This window comes from Mesoplodon bidens (assembly GCF_964165515.1).
Source record: "Mesoplodon bidens genome assembly, chromosome: 7".
NCBI lineage: Eukaryota > Metazoa > Chordata > Mammalia > Artiodactyla > Ziphiidae > Mesoplodon > Mesoplodon bidens.
In genome coordinates, this window is record NC_138164.1 from 58,380,988 (window position 1) to 58,399,872 (window position 18,885).

At 38.7% G+C, this 18,885-nt stretch overlaps 1 protein-coding gene across 1 annotated transcript in view; it reads right to left on the bottom strand.

The window, feature by feature from the left end:
- Positions 1–474: 474 nt before the first annotated feature.
- The window catches only part of RRM1 (ribonucleotide reductase catalytic subunit M1), a 39,593-nt gene continuing 21,182 nt past the window's right edge, over positions 475–18,885 (bottom strand). The window contains exons 9-19 of the mRNA XM_081238526.1: positions 18,247–18,330; positions 14,652–14,813; positions 14,195–14,274; positions 13,112–13,313; positions 10,267–10,416; positions 9,839–10,060; positions 7,798–7,874; positions 5,049–5,184; positions 4,119–4,214; positions 2,785–2,973; positions 475–1,518 (exon numbers count right to left, since the gene is read on the bottom strand). Of these exons, the coding sequence (XP_081094652.1) occupies positions 1,333–1,518; positions 2,785–2,973; positions 4,119–4,214; positions 5,049–5,184; positions 7,798–7,874; positions 9,839–10,060; positions 10,267–10,416; positions 13,112–13,313; positions 14,195–14,274; positions 14,652–14,813; positions 18,247–18,330 (1,584 nt within the window). The 3' untranslated portion in view covers positions 475–1,332. The remainder of the gene's footprint in view (positions 1,519–2,784; positions 2,974–4,118; positions 4,215–5,048; positions 5,185–7,797; positions 7,875–9,838; positions 10,061–10,266; positions 10,417–13,111; positions 13,314–14,194; positions 14,275–14,651; positions 14,814–18,246; positions 18,331–18,885) is intronic.

Here is an 18,885-nt window from a genome sequence, read left to right on the forward strand (position 1 = left end):
ATTATAATCAAACTGTCAAAAGCCATTAGGATGGTTATTATAAAAAATACAAAAAATTAACAAGTATTGGCAAAGATGTGGAATAACTGGAACTCTCGTGTACTGTTGGTAGAAATGTAAAATGGTGCACTTGCTGTAGAAAACAGTTCGGCAATTCCTCAAAAAGTTAAATACAAGATTACCATCTAGTCCAATAACTCCACTTCTAGGTACACACCCAAAAGAACGGAAAGCAGGAATTCAAACAGATACTTGTGCATCAATGTTCACAGCAGCATTATTCACAATAGCCAAAAGGTGGAAATAACCCAAATCTCTCTCTCTCTCTCTCTCTCTCTCTCTCTCTATATATATATATATATATATAATGAGATATTACTCAGCCTTAAAAAAGGAATGAAATTCTGACACGATATATAAATGAACTTTGAAAACATTATGCTAAGTGAAATAAGCCAGACAGAAAAGGACACATATTGTATGATCCCTTTTATTTGAGATACCTAGAATAAGCAAATTCAGAGTCAGAAAGTAGAATAGAGGTTACCAGGAAATTATGGGAGAAGGGAATGGGGAATTATTGTTTTATATACAGACTTTCTGTTTGGGATGATGAAAAAGTTCTGAAAATAGACAGTGGTGATGGTTGTACATTGTACATGTACTTAATGCCACTAAATTGTATGTTTTAAAATGGGTAAAATGGTAACATTTATGTTATGTATATTTTACCACAATTTTTTTAAAAAGAGGAAAAAGACATATATTAAAATCAGAATTCTATATGGTGTCTAAGTAATTTGTCTTAAAATTTATTCCCTGAACTCTCAAATAACAAAAAATGCTTTATCAAATTTTGACCTTTGTATGAAAATAAATGACAAAATTAGTCTCACACAATCATTTAGAAATGTTTATCTTTATTTCAGAATGACCTATTAGGACCTTATCCAGATAAAGGTCTTGTCAGCACTTCTCACGTGTTATGACTCAGTTTTGCTTCTATGGACACACCAGTCAAAGTCTCCTTACCAAAACTGAAGTCACCAGAAAAGGGGTGCCAGACGGGTGATGAAACCCTACTTAATCACTCCCTATTTGCAAGATGAGTTCTTTTGCATTCCTAAAACATCTACTTTGATTCCCAATGTATCAATTTTAAAAAATCATTACTTTCACACTTACATAGAAACAGTACTTTAAATCAATTGATTCTTTTGCTGCAATAAGGTCCAGCAAAACCTTATCACTTCAAGCAAAGCTACTATACCTATCTATGCTCAAGAAGCAGTTTGGCTATTAAAGAAGGGCTGGTCTCTTCTAAGCCTTTCCTCAGGATCCACACATCAGACATTCATCTCTATTTTCCAAAGAGCACACCATGGCTGCTGTGTTCCTCTCCTTCTCTTCTTCTTTTGATACCTTTTCCTTATCTTTCAGCTTTTCTTTATTTAGAGTGAACTGGATCGGATTAGCTGCTGGTCTTGTCCTTAAATAATACATCCCAGTCTTCAAACCCTAAAAGGGAAGTAAATGCAACTAATTAGGAGAAGCTGTGAGAACACTAGACATTCAAGACCAATGTTTAAAATACATTTCCATAAACCAGGTCAAATTGCTTTCTAAACTTAGAATTATATCTCCTCTAGGAAGCCCTCTCAAAAATGCTTAAAGAGGGCTTCCCTGGTAGCGCAGTGGTTGAGAGTCCGCCTGCCGATGCAGGGGACGTGGGTTTGTGCCCCGGTCTGGGAAGATCCCACATGCCGCGGAGCGGCTGGGCCCGTGAGCCATGGCCGCTGAGCCTGCGCGTCCAGAGCCTGTGCTCCGCAACGGGAGAGGCCACAACAGTGAGAGGCCTGCGTACCGCAAAAAAAAAAAAAAAAAAAAAAAAAGCTTAAAGAGAGAAAGAGATGGCCAGACAGTATACTCTGTCCTTTTCACCCCTAAAACAAGCTTATCTCTTTGAAAATGTCAAATATTTTTGTTCTCTAGTCTTTTTGTTTGTTTGTTTTTATGTGTATGACTTCCAAGTGTGCCTAAGAAAACATGTCTCCCTTAGATTATAACTATTTAGAGGTCTAGACTGTATCTCTGTATAAGAACAGATTATGACTACTTCAAGGATAAGAATCACCATTCTCTATTCAGTATCCCCAGTCCTGGAACATAGTATAAGTTCAATAAAAGTTTGTTAAATAAAAAAATAAATTCACAATTCTATATAAACACCTAGAATATTGCTAGGGAATAAGAATACATTATAGACTCACAGGCCTTTACAGTTGGCAATGACTAGCTAAGTGATTGGCTTTTATCCTGTAGATAGATAAAGTGGGGGAAACAATGGATATTTTTGGATAGTGGGTTGACATGTGTAAAGTTTTATTTTAGGAATGGTAACAGTACACAAGATGGCCTACAGTAGAGATACCAGAAGAAAAGAGATCAGTTAAGAAGTTAAGAATAGCAGCAGTGGAATAGAAAGTAAGACATTCAAGAAATAGTACAAAGGAACAACTGACACCACATGGTGAATGACTGCATGGAGAGTAAAGGAAGGATCATAGGTAACTCCAAGGTTTCAAGCTTAGAATAAAATAATCCTAAAAGAAATAAGAAAATCCAAAGTGAGAGCTTAATCTGGTATAAAACCCATGGGTTGATTCTAACATACTGGACTTAAAGTGAAAGAACTTCCAGGTGGCAATACTTAATACGTAGCTAGAATATAAAACTCTGTTCCAATTCTAAAATATCCCAAGTTGGTTGACTTCCTCCACTAACCTGTTTCCAGCCATAGAAGTGCATACTAGTGAGTTTGCCATAGTTAGGCTCAGCAATATGTATGTTCAAAGACTGGCTTTGATCAATGAAAGCTCCTCTCTCGGCTGCCATCTTGAGTACGGTTTTCTGAGAGATTTCCCACACAGTCTTATAAAGTTGCTTCAGGTCATCAGGAATTTCTGGTATGCTCTGAAGAAGGGAAATCAAATGTTTACTGCACTCTGGTTGAAGAAAGCAGTATGATTAACAGAATCGTGACCCCCAGGGTCTGGCCTTGGTTCTACTCCCAACCAGATCTGACCCTACCATTCCATTTAATACAGTATGATCCTTATCAAGTTTCCTAAGACTACTCACTTCTGGCTTACAAAGTCAAACAAAACCCCATCTAAACAACAAAATATCAATCTGGTGGTAGTTATTTAAGACTCATCTTTAATTGGTAAATGGCCAAAACATTCACTGAAAAGTCAGAGCTAAGCAACAATAAATGACCCTTGAGTTTTGCAGAAAATACAAAAACTCAGGGCTGTAACTCACAGGGACATGACCCAAGGAAGCAATGAGGCAAAACCCTTTAAATAAGCTAGGACTTCACAAACTCCATTTGGAGTCAACAGAAATAAGGCTTTCCTATTTCTTAGGTCTAGGGTTAGCTTGTATCAAAACACAGACTGGCTAATGCTACAGTTTCCATCAGCAAATATAGAAATGTTACAAGAATTTTTATCTGTGTTGCCAAGCAGACAAATATTTAGCCAGAGGCCTCTATCTACAAATAAATAAATGCTTCTTGATTCTCAGTTGCAAATATTGCACCGTTAAACACTATTTCTGGCTCTGTCTTTTGGACTACCAGTCTTCAATTCTCCATCATACTTTTTAATTAAGTTTGACTCTAATTTCAGGCTTTATCACTGGTCCCCAAACTCTGACTCACTTGGCAATTATCTAGGGAGTCTTTAAAAAATACTGATGTCTGGCTCTCACCCCCAGACATTTAATTTGTATGGCGTACAACCTAAGCTTCAGAATTTTAAAAGCTCTTCAATGTATTCTAATGTGCAGAGAAGCTCTTTAATGTATTCTAATGTGCAGAGAAGTTGGGAACCACTACTTTATATTGCTGCACAAACAAGAGGGTAAGGCCTAGCTATGTGAAGATGCATTTAATCCTAGCACAGCAATGCAGAGTTGAACAGAGCTACATAAGCCTATATGACCACAGTGAATAGCCATTCTTTCTCTGCATTGCCTGGGATAAGTGAGAAGTTACCAATGTAACTACCAACTTAGCTCCTGAAGAGAACACTTTTTTTTTTTAAATTCTGTACCTGGATAGAGCCATTGCATGCAATAATCTGGTTTTTCATCTCTTCATTCCACAAGCCCCGCTCAGTAAGATCTTTCAGTAAGTGAGGATTTACAATCTGAAATGGAAAGGAGAAAGATGTGAAGGAAAAAACTACAATGACAGGGCCTAAACAGGATCACAGACTTGGAGTTTAAAGTAAGTAAGATCAATGAAAAACATTAGATTGCTTGGTAAATTCTATTTTTTATAAAACTGAGAGACCTATCCCACCACATGAAAGCTATACTCCTCTAAAATCTTGATATATGTTATTCAAAACATAACATATGGTATTTGTAAAAGTGAAAAGAGCTAATGCTGCCTAAGCTGGGTATGTAGAATGATTCTTTTTTCTTTTTAAGTAAGGACATAATAAATACTTAAGAAAATTAGAAACGTACCTACCCCAAACCTTACAGAAATTTATTTCAGAGTATCTGCAAATTCACAAATAAGTATCTTTTAAATTAGTGGTTCTCAACCTGCACATGAGAATTACCTGGGAACCTTAAAAAAAAACACTGATCCTGCCCGTCAGAAATTCTAATTTGTAACCAAGGCTGAGAACCACTATCTTAAAGGATACTTCTATACACCTTGAGTATCATCAACTTAAGCATATGAGGTTATAGTATATGTCACTATGATTACAAAATGGTTAAACATCATGTGAACTCTAATATCAAGTTGCTTTCATACTCAACCCTCAATCCTTCATTCTTTTGACAGATATTTATTAAATGTCTATTATATGCTGAAATAACATAAACAATATTAGAGATGATGACTCACTTTATCAAAACTTTGCACCGACACTAAAATAAAGGGGCATACTAAATATGAGCAGCATTTACTCCCAACATCAGGCTTCTAAAGGATTTTCCTGTAGGTCTGGTTGTGATCTTCTCACCTGAAATTCTCCCGACAAGACTCTGCGAGTGTAGATGTTACTGGTATAAGGTTCAATTGACTCATTATTTCCCAATATCTGAGCAGTTGAAGCAGTAGGCATCGGGGCAATGAGTAAACTGTTTCTTATACCATACCTAAAGAAAAGGAGATTATTAGGTGCTGGTCCTGAAGCTACAATCTGTCAGGAAGACAGCTACTTTAAGTCATTGTAGTAAATGCAGTTGCTGCGAGTAATACCAAACAGCCATTGGACTCCCATGTTGACTTTTGCATTTAACCCCTACAGGGATGCAACGCCACAGTATGGGTGGTATAACTTGGCCCTCTCCTAAATGCCTGATTCCTAAACAGAATTAGCACCATTTTTACTGCTGGTAAACCTTATCATGCCTTGACTTATGCCCGTTAGGAATCACAGCACTTGATACACTATCTTGCCCAAGGAAACACTCACATGGTTATTGGAGAGTCCCCACCTATATCAGGGTACACTCATTCAACCATTACTCTTTTCTAAGTGCCTATGTGATCACTGTGCTAGGCCCTTTAAGGAAACATAATGATGTGAAAGTGGTCAGAACCAGACCTCTATCACCACAATTCTCCATTATCCTGAATAGGATAATGAATAGAGAAAACTGTGCTCCAAGTATATTCCTGACTTCCTCTATCACCTCTTTAATTAAATTTCCTAGAAGAACACTAACATCTTTTGACTCTATTCAGTGCCAAAGAGAGTGCTTAAAAATATAGTATATAGGGCTTCCCTGGAGGCGCAGTGGTTGAGAGTCCGCCTGCCGATGCAGGGGACACGGGTTTGTGCCCCGGTCCAGGAAGATCCCACATGCCGCGGAGCGGCTGGGCCCGTGAGCCATGGCCGCTGAGCCTGCGCGTCCGGAGCCTGTGCTCCGCAACGGGAGAGGCCACAACAGTGAGAGGCCCGCATACCGCAAAAAAAAAAAAAAAAAAAAAAAAAAAAATATATATATATATATATATATAGTATCTTAACTCTAAGAAATCTTCAAACTGTCCTAAGCACATCATTCAAAGCTCAGCCTAAGCGATACCTACTCTACAACATCTTTCCTAACCACGCAGACAACACTAAATACAACTGTCAAATACAAATATTTGCATTGCAAATACTTTCTGTGACCTGTACCTTTACGTATATTTGTGTTACATGTCTTACCTTACTTAGTTTTAAGTCTCTCAAGCACAAAGAGTTCATCTTTCCTACATTCCATACCTCTGGATTCATACAGCACTTAGCATAGAGCCTCACATCCTAATGGAGTCTGTACTACTGGACTTTCAACCTCTCTATGTCACTTTCTAGTTGTGAGGCATCAAGCAAACCACCATCTCCATGTCTTTACTCCCTCAGTAGAGTGGACAGTGGTTTCCTGTCCAGAGACAGGAAAATGTTTTGAAACGTCATATATATATGATATATCCAAGCTATGGAATTGTCTGTAATCACTAAAAACATTAGGTAAATCTGCATGTACTAAAAGAGAAACATCTCCAAAATAAATCACTAAATAAAAAGTCTCAGAACATGTCAAGTTTGATCTCATTTATATAATAAAACTGTGTGTGTGTATCTGCAAATGTACTGAAAAAGGTCTAGAAAAATATACACCATTCACAATGGTTATCTCTGAGAAAAAAGTAAGTTGGTTTTTTTGGGTTTTTTTGTGGGACAAAATGGTTGGCAGAAGAGGTATAAAGAAGGGCTTTTACTTTCTATTTTATTTCCATATTTGAACTTTATTAACAATGAATGTATATTCATGTATTAATTTTGAAATTTAAAAAAGTTATACATAAAAAATATTTAAACTACATTATTTTGAGAAAAACAGAATAATAAATAGAGTACAGGTCCATTTTTGTAAAAATTGAATTTGCATGTAAATATACACATATATACACACTAGGAAGAAAGTCTGAGGATGACAGACAAAAAGATACAAACAGGTGTTTTTGGGGGGTGATGGGATAATTTTCATTTTATTCCCTTTCCACATGTATGTTTTCTAAATTATCTAACATGTATTATTTGAGTAACAAAACAATTTTAAGGTAAATAGATATTTTAAAGAGCATTTTAAAGCTACTGCTTCCTTCTGCAAACATTAAACACTTTGTATATGCATTAACCTAGACATGACAGACAAACATTCAGCAAAACATTCTGCCTGCACTCAAACTCTTATGTTTATTAGTTGGAAAGGCCTACATTTTTCAATTTTTACATTTTTCTTTCACACAGTTTAACATATTAAACCCTCCAAAAGCTCTTCCAAAATCCATAATGAAGTCCTATGACAATCAATTCATTGAAAGTCATTTATGTGCCCAATGTGGTTAAGCAATAAATAAAAGTGAAAAACATTTAAAAAGCAAACACACTTGGAAATATGAAGGTTTAATGAGAAAAAGAATTACCTAATCTTGGTAGTTAAGCCCCTAAAACAAGATCAACTAATAATAATAATACCTACCAGGTATTAAAATGCTTTCATTGTGCCAAGCAATTTGCAGGTTACTATACATATAAAATATATTGTCCTAGGAAGCATTTTTTAAAAAATAGTTCTATGGATAGGTCATTTTAGTCCCATTTAAAAGAGAAAAAAATGAATTTCAGAAGCTAAAATAACACACCTAAGTTCGAAAGAGCCAGGCTGAAAACCTGAACCCTCCTCACTTCAGAGCCACTTTACATCTCTACTTACTTTGCAATCTTCTCCTTGAGAAGTTTCCAGTCCCACAGGTTTGTAGGAGTAACACTCCACATATCATACTGAAGGATCTAAGGAATAAACAACCCAAATTTATGATAAATCATTGTATGACAATTTAAAACTATGACAAAAACCAAACAAATAACTAACTGCCATGCCCCCACATCCCAACAAATGCTGTCTTTTGATAAAGCTGTGTAAGAAATACAAGGACCAGAGACTTTCCTGGACAAATTTCTACGTAGTCATATTGATTAGAAGCAGGCTAAGAAAACTGATTAAGGCTTACCTCTTCCCCATGTCCCCGGCTGAGTCCTCTCAGAGGACCCCTATCATATCTACAAACCAGGAAATTCTAACATTTATGAAAGCATGTTGTTTTTGTACAGTAAAAGAATTACTCTAGCCTCATCTTTTTTAACTGCCTTGATCTGCCTCTCAATCTATCTATTTAGCTAATAAACTTATTTTCAAACAATGTAGAGTTCCTAAATATCATCAGGAACTGTGAGAACTAAAAATAACATCTTATTTTACAGGGAGGAGAATCATACTACTCATGATGAAGGCAGTGTGGATGGCGGAATTCTAGGACAGCTCCCAGATTCCCAGCCCCCTAGGGTATAGGCCATTATATTCTCCTCCCCTTCAGTGTATACAGGACCTGGAAATATGATGGATGCCACTCACATAACTATGACAAATGTGAAGGGTTTCTGCAGGTGCAATTAAGGGTGAAAATCAGTTAATTTTTTAGTTAAAAGTGAGATTATCCTGGGTGGCCCTGACCTAACAAATGAAAACCCTCAAATGGGTTACTGGACTGGGCTCTTCTTGAAATGAGGGACTCTCCCTCCTACTGGCTTTGAAGAAGCAAGATGCCAAGAGTTCTAGAGTTACAAGGAAATGAACAACCAGGTGAGCTTGGAGGAGGACCCTGAGCCTCAGATGAGACCACAGCCTCTACCAACATCCTGACTGTAGCTTTGAGAGATCCAGAGATCAAGACTCAGCTAACCCAAATCTGCACTCATGACCCATGGAAACTGATACTGAATGTATGTTGTTTTTTTTTTGTTTTGTTTTGCTTTGTTTTGCTGTACATGGGCTTCTCACTGTTGTGGCCTCTCCCATTGCGGAGCACAGGCTCCGGATGCGCAGGCTCAGCGGCCATGGCTCACGGGCCCAGACACTCTGCGGCATGTGGGATCTTCCCGGACCGGGGCACAAACCCGTGACCCCTGCATCGGCAGGCGGACTCTCAACCACTGCGCCACCAGGGAAGCCCTGTATGTTTTAATACACTAAGTTTAGTAACAGAAAACTAATACTTGGGAGTTCCCTGGTAGTCTAGTGGTTAGGATTCAGCGCTTTCACTGCTGTGGGCCCTGGTTCAAACCCTGGTCGGAGAATTAAGATCCTGCAAGCTGCGCATGGCGCAGCCAAAAAAGAAAAAAAAAAAAACTAATACAGTTAGCATTCTTCTTATGTCATTTTAGTGATGATTAGTTTTAAATAGAGTATCGTTTTTATTCCAGAGGACAGAAGGACCATATGAGTTTACTCTGTCTGGTGTAACAAATTACCACAAATTTAGTGGCTTAAAATAACAAAAATTTATTCTCTCATAGTTCTCGAGGCCAGAAGCCTGAACTCAATACATTGGGAAGGCCTCACTCCCTCCACAGGCTGGAGGAGATTCTGTTCTTTGCCTCTCCAGCTTCCAGTGGCTCTCAGTACTCCTGGGTTGCAGCTGCATCACTCCGATCTCTGCCTCCATGGTGTGTTGCCTCCTCTTCTTCTCTGTGTCTCTTGTAAGGACAACTGTCACTGGATTTAGGGCCCACCTGGATAATCCAGGATAATCTCCTCATCTCAAAATCCTTAACTACATCTGCAAAGACCCTTTTTAAACCAAATAAGGTAACAGTCACAGGTTCCAGGCATTAGGATGTAAACATCTTTTTGAAGGCTACCATTCAGCCTACCATAGGAACTCACAGGCAAAAAGAAACTTCATCCATATACTTACTCCTTTGCTGACTGGAGAGCCCTCATAGGTTTCATATGGGCCATACTCCTTGGCCAATTCACAGCTGGCTTCCAAGGCTCCATAATAAATGGTTTCAAAGATCTGCTTATTCAATAACTGGGCCTCCGGACTCTCAAAAGGGTACCTCATCAGAATAAAAGCATCTGCCAGACCTTGTACCCCAATTCCAATGGGGCGATGGCATCTATTTGATACGCTTGCCTTCGTGCCAACAGATTTAGAGAAGAGACAACATTAATGAACAGTAAAAGCAACATTCTGTAACAAATGACACACTCTCTCTCTTTATCTCAGTTTTCTCACACCATTCCAATGATAACCATTTAGATGATGACTAGAAGACTGTGATAAACTCCTTCCATCTTGGATTTCAATAATTACGAATAAGCAGAGAAATCTATTCATACCTCTGGGACAGGGTAGTAGTTAATATCAATAATTTTATTCAGATTTCGGACAATGACTTTGGTGACTTCAGCCAACTTCATAAAGTCATATGTGTGTTCCGATGTGACATACATATTCAGGGCCAGAGAAGCCAAGTTACAAACTGCAACCTGGAATTCGAAGAAAAAGGGTCAAGACTCACACGATTTTTATTTCTTCCACTGTGTCAATGACACTACTCTGTAAGCCTCTAACACTTGCTGACATTAAAATTTTAAATTTCTATCTTTGACTCCTCCCTCTTCATCATTCACCAGTTCATTTCTAAGTCCCAAAACCTATTCACATATGTGAACTGTAACACGCACCAGTGAAATAGGTAAGATGGGGAAAGAACCATATGCTTCATGGTACATGGCTCTACTACCAGACGTATGCCACATTGTGCTACAATTTTTTATATATATCCGTCAGTAGATGTGCACTGTCCAATACAGCAGCCACTAGATTAAAACTAAATAAAATTTAAAATTCAGCTTCTCAATTGCACTAGTCACATTTCATGTGCTCAGTAGTCACCCAATACAGAACATTTCTATCACTGCAGAAAGTTCTTCCAAATTTCACATCTACTTCACCCTCATTGAGACCCTGACAGCCCTTAACTCCTCTCTCCTAGACTCCCTCATGCCCTTCACACCTACTCAATTCTACACATGTTGCCAAAGTACCCATTTTTAAAACATAGCTCGAATCATGTAAGCCTGATAAATGCTAGGGAGAAAAATAAGGCAAGAAAAGAAAACAGAGTCTTGGGGCTAAGGATGGAAGGAGTGCCATTTTTAAATAGAGTTGTCAAGGAAGACCTCACTGAGAATGGGATATATGAAGAAAGAACTGAAGAAGTTAGAAAGCAAGCCACGTGGCTACCTGGGGAGAAGAGCATTTTAACATTCAAAAATCCTGAGACAGTTGTATGCTTGATATGTTTGAGAAACAGCAATAAAATTAGTAGAGCTGGGGCTTCCCTGGTGGTGCAGTGGTTGGGAGTCCGGCTGCCGATGCACGGGACACAGGTTCGTGCCCCGGTCCAGGAGGATCCCACGTGCCGCGGAGCGGCTGGGCCCGTGAGCCATGGCCGCTAAGCTTGTGCGTCCGGAGCCTGTGCTCCGCAACGGGAGAGGCCACAACGGTGAGAGGCCCACGTACCACAAAAAAAAAAAAAAAAAAAGAAAAAAAAATTAGTAGAGCTGGAGCACAGTGAGGAAGGGGGAAAGTAAGAGCAGATGAGGTGGGATACTCAGTTGTGTAGGATCTCACAGGGCATTACAAGGACAGAAATGAGGTACTGATACATGCTACAGCATGGACAACTGACACAAAAGACCGAATATCATATGATTCCATTTATATGGAATACCCACAATAGACAAATCCAGAGACAGAAAATAGGTTAGCGGTGCCAGGGCCTGGGTGAAGAGGGGAACAGGGAGTGACTGCTAAAGGGTACAAGATTTCTTTCTGCGGTGATGAAAATGTTCTGGAATTAGTTATCAGTGATGGTTGCACAACCTTGTGAATATACTAAAAAAAACACTGAACTGTATACTTTAGAAGGGTGAAATTTATGGTATGTGAATTATATCTCAATTTAAAAAAAAAGGATGAACAAACTCTGGATGGGTTGGAAAATCAAAGATGAGCATTGTGCAGAGGAATGATACGATCTGATTTTTGTTTTAAGAAGGGTCATTTTATTCTCTATAATATAATCTATCTTGTATAATAGTCATGAATATATGTCAATTTCCTCCAACTAAATTGTAAGTTTCCAGAGGGCAGGGGCTAAGCCACATTCATTTATATCTGAGAACACTTAGTATAGTGTCTTACACATGGCTGGTGCTCAATAAACTTTGTTAAATTAAACTGCAACCTTAGCAGTATGTTCAACTCACTCACCATTTTCTTTCTGACTTTTCCTTTGTCATTTTTTTTTAGGTCCTAGAATTTGGGATCTACTCCTTCCTCCACATTTTCATAGTTTACATCCAATATCCAAGCTGCCTGTCATCGGACTAATGCAACAATCTCCTTAAACTAACCTCCAGCCTCTTCTCACACTAAGCCATTCTATAACCAGAAGCAAGAGCCATCCTTCCTATCCTAGGGATGCTATTTTCCTTTCAGAAATCTACAAGGGCTTTCCTGCGTCTGAGACATGCCATCTTTCACGTACTATCTCCCTTCCCCCAGTTGCAGCCATCTCTCCATACACCAAACCTTAATGTATTTGCTCCATCAAAACAAACTTAATTTTACACTCACTGCACAAAACCTATCCCTGTCTCTGATCTGTCATACAGGCAGTTCTTCCCAAATGGAAAGCTTTTCCATAAATTTCTTTTTAAAATATCCGAATCTATGTCTCATTTCTAGCCTTGCCTCTTCTGTGAATCACCTTAAAGATATGAGATGAGAACTCTGTCTCACCATTCACTGAAAGGATTCTCTCATGCTTACATACTTTAAACCGAATGAGCACCCTAACACGTTACTGTGTTTGTCCTAACCCTAACCTAAATAACTATATATTGCTATTTTTCTCAAGTAAAGGTTATTACAACAATGTGTGTGAAATAAAAAATTGACAGTCTTTTCTACATGGCTCAGACTAAAAGATATTTAAGGGCACACATCACACCTCTTCCTTTATAATCTCTATTTTAGTGCCCTTCTGCTTACAGCAAGCTACGAAAACTCCCTTCACCCAACTTAAGGGAAATCATGTGAGGGATTCACAAATAATTCACAAACTCCTAAGATTCTTCTCTCAATACCTGAGGCAGAAGTTTTTCTACCTACCTCATCTTTGCTGGTATACTCTACTATTTCTGTGCACAGGTTGCTGCATTTGATCGTTCCTAGGTTCTGCTGGTTGCTCTTCCGATTACAGGAATCTTTGTAGAGCATGTACGGGGTACCTGTCTCTGTCTGAGACTCAATGATGGCATACCAAAGCTGCTGAGCTTTTACAACTTTGCGGACACGACCCTCTTTCTCATAACTGAAAGGCAAAGCTAGTATTATTTTAATATTCCCTAAGGAAAATCTTTATTGCAGATAACATGAAGAGAAACACCAAAATATAAAATATTGAAAACTCTTAAATTTCTTACTAAGTTTTGTTAAGAGAAAGAAATTAGGAATATGATATTTATTTTACTATGGCTAAAGCCAATCCCACTAAATCAACAAAACCTTCCATAATAAAAAGGAACAAAACCTGAAGTACTCAAATTGTGCTACTGTGCTAAAGCAGTACTGTTGTGCTAGTACTTAATGAACTATTGACATGTGTGTCCCAGTTGCCCTTGATTCCTGTGTACTATACAAAGCATAACTTGTTCTGTCAAATGTACTTTATGACAAAGCAAATTAATAATAACCCTGCTAAATAACTCTTTGCATTAATTTTTTAAAGGATCAATTAAAAAAACCTGAATACCTATTTACATGTCCCAAAGTTTTAAGAAAGAAGACAAACCAAAATTTTGGTGAAGATTCAGGAAGAAAACATGACCAAAATAAAATTATTAGTCACATTCTCTTCTAGATGCTTCTCAAGATTCTTAGAAACTGGCTAATGATTGACATAGTTTTAAAATTTAGATCCTGTAAATAAAAGAAACACACGGTTAAAACATTATTACTCTCGGGCTTCCCTGATGGCGCAGTGGTTGAGAGTCCGCCTGCTGATGCAGGGGACACGGGTTCGTGCCCCGGTCAGGGAAGATCCCACATGCCGCGGAGCGGCTGGGCCCGTGAGCCATGGCCGCTGAGCCTGCACGTCTGGAGCCTGTGCTCCACAACGGGAGAGGCCACAACAGCGAGAGGCCCGCGTACCGCAAAAAAAAAAACATTATTATTCTCATATTTTTCCCATACCTTTCATATAGCTTCTCAAATTCTTCTCCCCAGACCTCATCCAGACCAGGACACTCATTTGGACACATCAAAGACCAGTCCTGCAAAGGGAAGAAGAGTACCAACCATAAGAAACTTCAAATAACCAACCACACGTAGTCCATTAGGAACACTGCAAGGGATATTGTAGCTTCCATAGACTGTCTTAAAAATTTGCTTTAGAAATAATAATTTTAGGCTCAGGCCCAAACATCTAGTTTTGCATGTTTGTTCATGACCCTTCAACCATTTAGGTCAGATAGCATCTACTTTAGAGAATAAAAATCCAAGAAGGCAAGAATGGCATCTCTTAACTTGTTCAGCATGCCTTTCCATTGCATAACATATAGGTGGACTCTTCCTAAGCATGATTTAAGATGACTGAGAAAAAAACTTAAATGAATCAAGTTGTTATTACTAACAAGTACCTATCTCTCACCTGATTAGTCTCCACTCGTTTCATGAAGAGATCCGGAATCCAAAGGGCAAAGAAAAGGTCCCTGGCACGCTGCTCTTCCTTTCCTGTGTTCTTCTTTAAATCAAGGAACTCAAAGATGTCTAAATGCCAAGGCTCCAGGTAAATAGCAAATGCCCCAGGTCGCTAATGGTAAACAAATCATCATTCTTCTCAGAATCAGAATGAAACAAAGAAACTTCATATTTTCCAAAGCACTTCAATAATATCTCCTTGGGATAAACCCAAGCACATATGGTCACCTTATCTTTGATAAAGGAGGCAGGAATGTACAGTGGAGAAAGGACAGCCTCTTCAATAAGTGGTGCTGGGAAAACTGGACAGGTACATGTAAAAGTATGAGATTAGATCACTCCCTAACACCATACACAAAAATAAGCTCAAAATGGATTAAAGACCTAAATGTAAGGCCAGAAACTATCAAACTCTTAGAGGAAAACATAGGCAGAACACTCTATGACATAAATCACAGCAAGATCCTTTTGGACCCACCTCCTAGAGAAATGGAAATAAAAACAAAAATAGGGCTTCCCTGGTGGTGCAGTGGTTGAGAGTCCGCCTGCCGATGCAGGGGACACGGGTTCGTGCCCCGGTCCGAGAAGATCCCACATGCCGCGGAGCGGCTGGGCCCGTGAGCCATGGCCGCTGAGCCTGCACGTCCGGAGCCTGTGCTCCACAACGGGAGAGGCCACAACAGTGAGAGGCCCGCGTACCACAAAAAAAAATAATAAATTTTTTAAAAAAATAAACAAATGGGACCTAATGAAACTTAAAAGCTTTTGCACAGCAAAGGAAACCATAAACAAGACCAAAAGACAACCCTCAGAATGGGAGAAAATATTTGCAAATGAAGCAACTGACAAAGGATTAATCTCCAAAATTTACAAGCAGCTCATGCAGCTCAATAGCAAAAAAACAAACAACCCAATCCAAAAATGGGCAGAAGACCTAAATAGACATTCCTCCAAAGAAGATATACAGACTGCCAACAAACACATGAAAGAATGCTCAACATCATTAATCATTAGAGAAATGCAAATCAAAACTACAATGAGATATCATCTCACACCAGTCAGAATGGCCATCATCAAAAAATCTAGAAATAATAAATGCTGGAGAGGGTGTGGAGAAAAGGGAACCCTCTTGCACTGCTGGTGGGAATGTAAATTGATACAGCCACTATGGAGAACAGTGTGGAGGTTCCTTAAAAAACTAAAAATGGAACTACCATATGACCCAGCAATCCCACTACTAGGCATATACCCTGAGAAAACCATAATTCAAAAAGAGTCATGTACCAAAATGTTCACTGCAGCTCTATTTACAATAGCCCGGAGATGGAAACAACCTAAGTGTCCATCATCCGATGAATGGATAAAGAAGATGTGGCACATATATACAATGGAATATTACTCAGCCATAAAAAGAAACGAAATTGAGCTATTTGTAATGAGGTGGATAGACCTAGAGTCTGTCATACAGAGTGAAGTAAGTCAGAAAGAGAAAGACAAATACCGTATGCTAACACATATATATGGAATTTAAGAAAAAAAAATGTCATGAAGAACCCAGGGGTAAAACAGGAATAAAGACACAGACCTACTTGAGAATGGACTTGAGGATATGGGGAGGGGGAAGGGTAAGCTGTGACAAAGCGTGAGAGAGGCATGGACATATATACACTACCAAACGTAAGGTAGATAGCTAGTGGGAAGCAGCCGCATAGCACAGGGAGATCAGCTCGGTGCTTTGTGACTGCCTGGAGGGGTGGGATAGGGAGGGTGGGAGGGAGGGAGATGCAAGAAGGAAGGGATATGGGAACAGATGTATATGTATAACTGATTCACTTTGTTATAAAGCAGAAATTAATATACCATTGTGAAGCAATTATACTCCAATAAAGTTGTAAAAAAACCCAAAAAACAAAAAAAAAAACTCTTTTTAACAGATAAATAATAAAAATGAATTTCTTGGTTCTGAAAAAAAAATATCTCCTTGGATCTTCACTACAATTAATGAATTAAATGAGATAATACAAATAAAAGTACTATAAAAATATAAAGTAGTAGTAGTTTTCTTACAATTCTAGCAGTAAAAAAGAGCATTTAACATAAAGAAAATGTGGAACAAGAAATCCTAAATAGGACTTCCCTGGTGGCGCAGTGGTTGAGAATCCGCCTGCCAATGTAGGGGACAAGGGTTCAAGCCCTGGTCCGGGAAGATCCCACATGCTGCAGAGTAACTAAGCTCGTGAGCCACAAGTACTGAGCCTGCGCTCTAGAGCCCGTGAGCCACAACTGTTGAGCCCGCGTGCTGCAACTACTGAAGCCCGCGTGCCTGGAGCCCGTGCTCTGCGACAAGAGAAGCCACCGCAATGAGAAACCCACACACCTCAACAAACAGTAGCCCCCACTCGCTGCAACTAGAGAAAGCCCTCATGCAGCAACAAAGGCCCAGCTCAGCCAAAAATAAATAAATAAATTTATTTTTAAAATACAAGAAAAATAAAAGAAAGACTAAATAATTTATCCAAAATGACACAGTGAACTAGGGATGGAGCTTCCACTTCAGCAGTCGTCCAGCTCACTTTACACTATGTGACATGTATGTAAAGCCCAAAGAAAATCACTTTAACTTTGACAATAATGTTGTGCTCAAAAGGTCAAAAAGGTGGTATCTCTTATTAATGTCCCCATAGATTTTGTGTGTGTGTGTGTGTGGTACACGGGCCTCTCACTGTTGTGGCCTCTCCCATTGCAGAACACAGGCTCCAGACACACAGGCTCGGGGGCCATGGCTCACGGGCCCAGCCGCTCCGCGGCATGTGGGATCTTCCTGGACCGGGGCACGAACCCGTGTCCCCTGCATCAGCAGGCGGACTCTCAACCACTGCGCCAACAGGGAAGCCCCCACCATAGGTTTTTTAAAAGTGCATCAGAAGGAAATTCATAAACTAATAGGTGATTACTATGCCTACATATCCATAAGAGACAGGCTAGATAGTTGCAAACTATCCTGCTGATGACATTGGATAAATGATCCAATACTCTCAACTTTACTTTTCCCTCTATAAAATAGACTGAATTTTGTTTTCTGTTTTTGTTTTCTTTTTTTAAAGAAAAACCCAGAAAACATATTACAACCCTTTTTCAAGGTTAGGTATCAATATGAATCACAACTTTAGAAATTCCTTGCAAATAAACTGTCACGTAAGACAGCTGACTCAATCACTGGCTGCCTGGAGCCAGGGATAAAGTATGTATTGGTGGGAGTGATAGGTGATTAATACAAAGGTGCATGAGGAGACATGTTGGGGTTATGGAAATGTTCTATGTCTTGACTGGTGTGATTACACAAGTATATACATCTGTCAAAATCATCAAAATGTATACTTCAATTGTATACACTTAAAAGTAAAAATTATACTCATTAAATTGATCATAAAAGTGGAAAAAAAGCAAAGTTGTTAGAAACATACACAATGAGCCATCTTATTATAAGCATATATGAGAAAAGATTTTCAGTTCTGGTTTCTAGGACTTTCAGTAACAGAGCATACCTTGTTTCCACCTTGATCCACATATCGAGCTGTGTTGTTATATACTCTCAACATCGGTACAAGACCATTGGAATTGCCATTAGTCTGAAAGAGAAACTGAGGATAAAGGCATCTGGAGGAGAAATAGGGGGCTCAGCAAGGCAAAGAACAAAATGGTTCAACAGTGGACAAATCACTCTCTCCCAGTCTACAGTTTCATCTGCTTCCCATCTCTCCCTCTGCTTTAAAAACACAATGCCCAACATAAAATAAAATTTTGCTGAATAAATTGCAATTAGGTACAAAGTTATTTCATGGCATCTCTAATTTACAATGAGAAATAACAACTACAAGTCAAAAGAATCCAAAATCAGGATAGCTAAATTTAAACCCCACACGTTCAAAAGGTCATTATATAAAGAAATACTTTGGGTAGAGTAAAAACGCTACTGCAGTATCTTTTTCCCAAAAGAATTCAAGGCAATTTACAATAAGAATTATATGCAATGGATAAATCAAGACAAAAAGGTAAATGGAGATTCTCAGCAATAAATGGATTCTAGAATGAAGATGAAAAAAAATACATAAACTCCTAAGACTAAAAGATACCTCATCAAATTTTTAAAATAATCCTTCTAACCCCAAGGCAAGCCTTTAAAC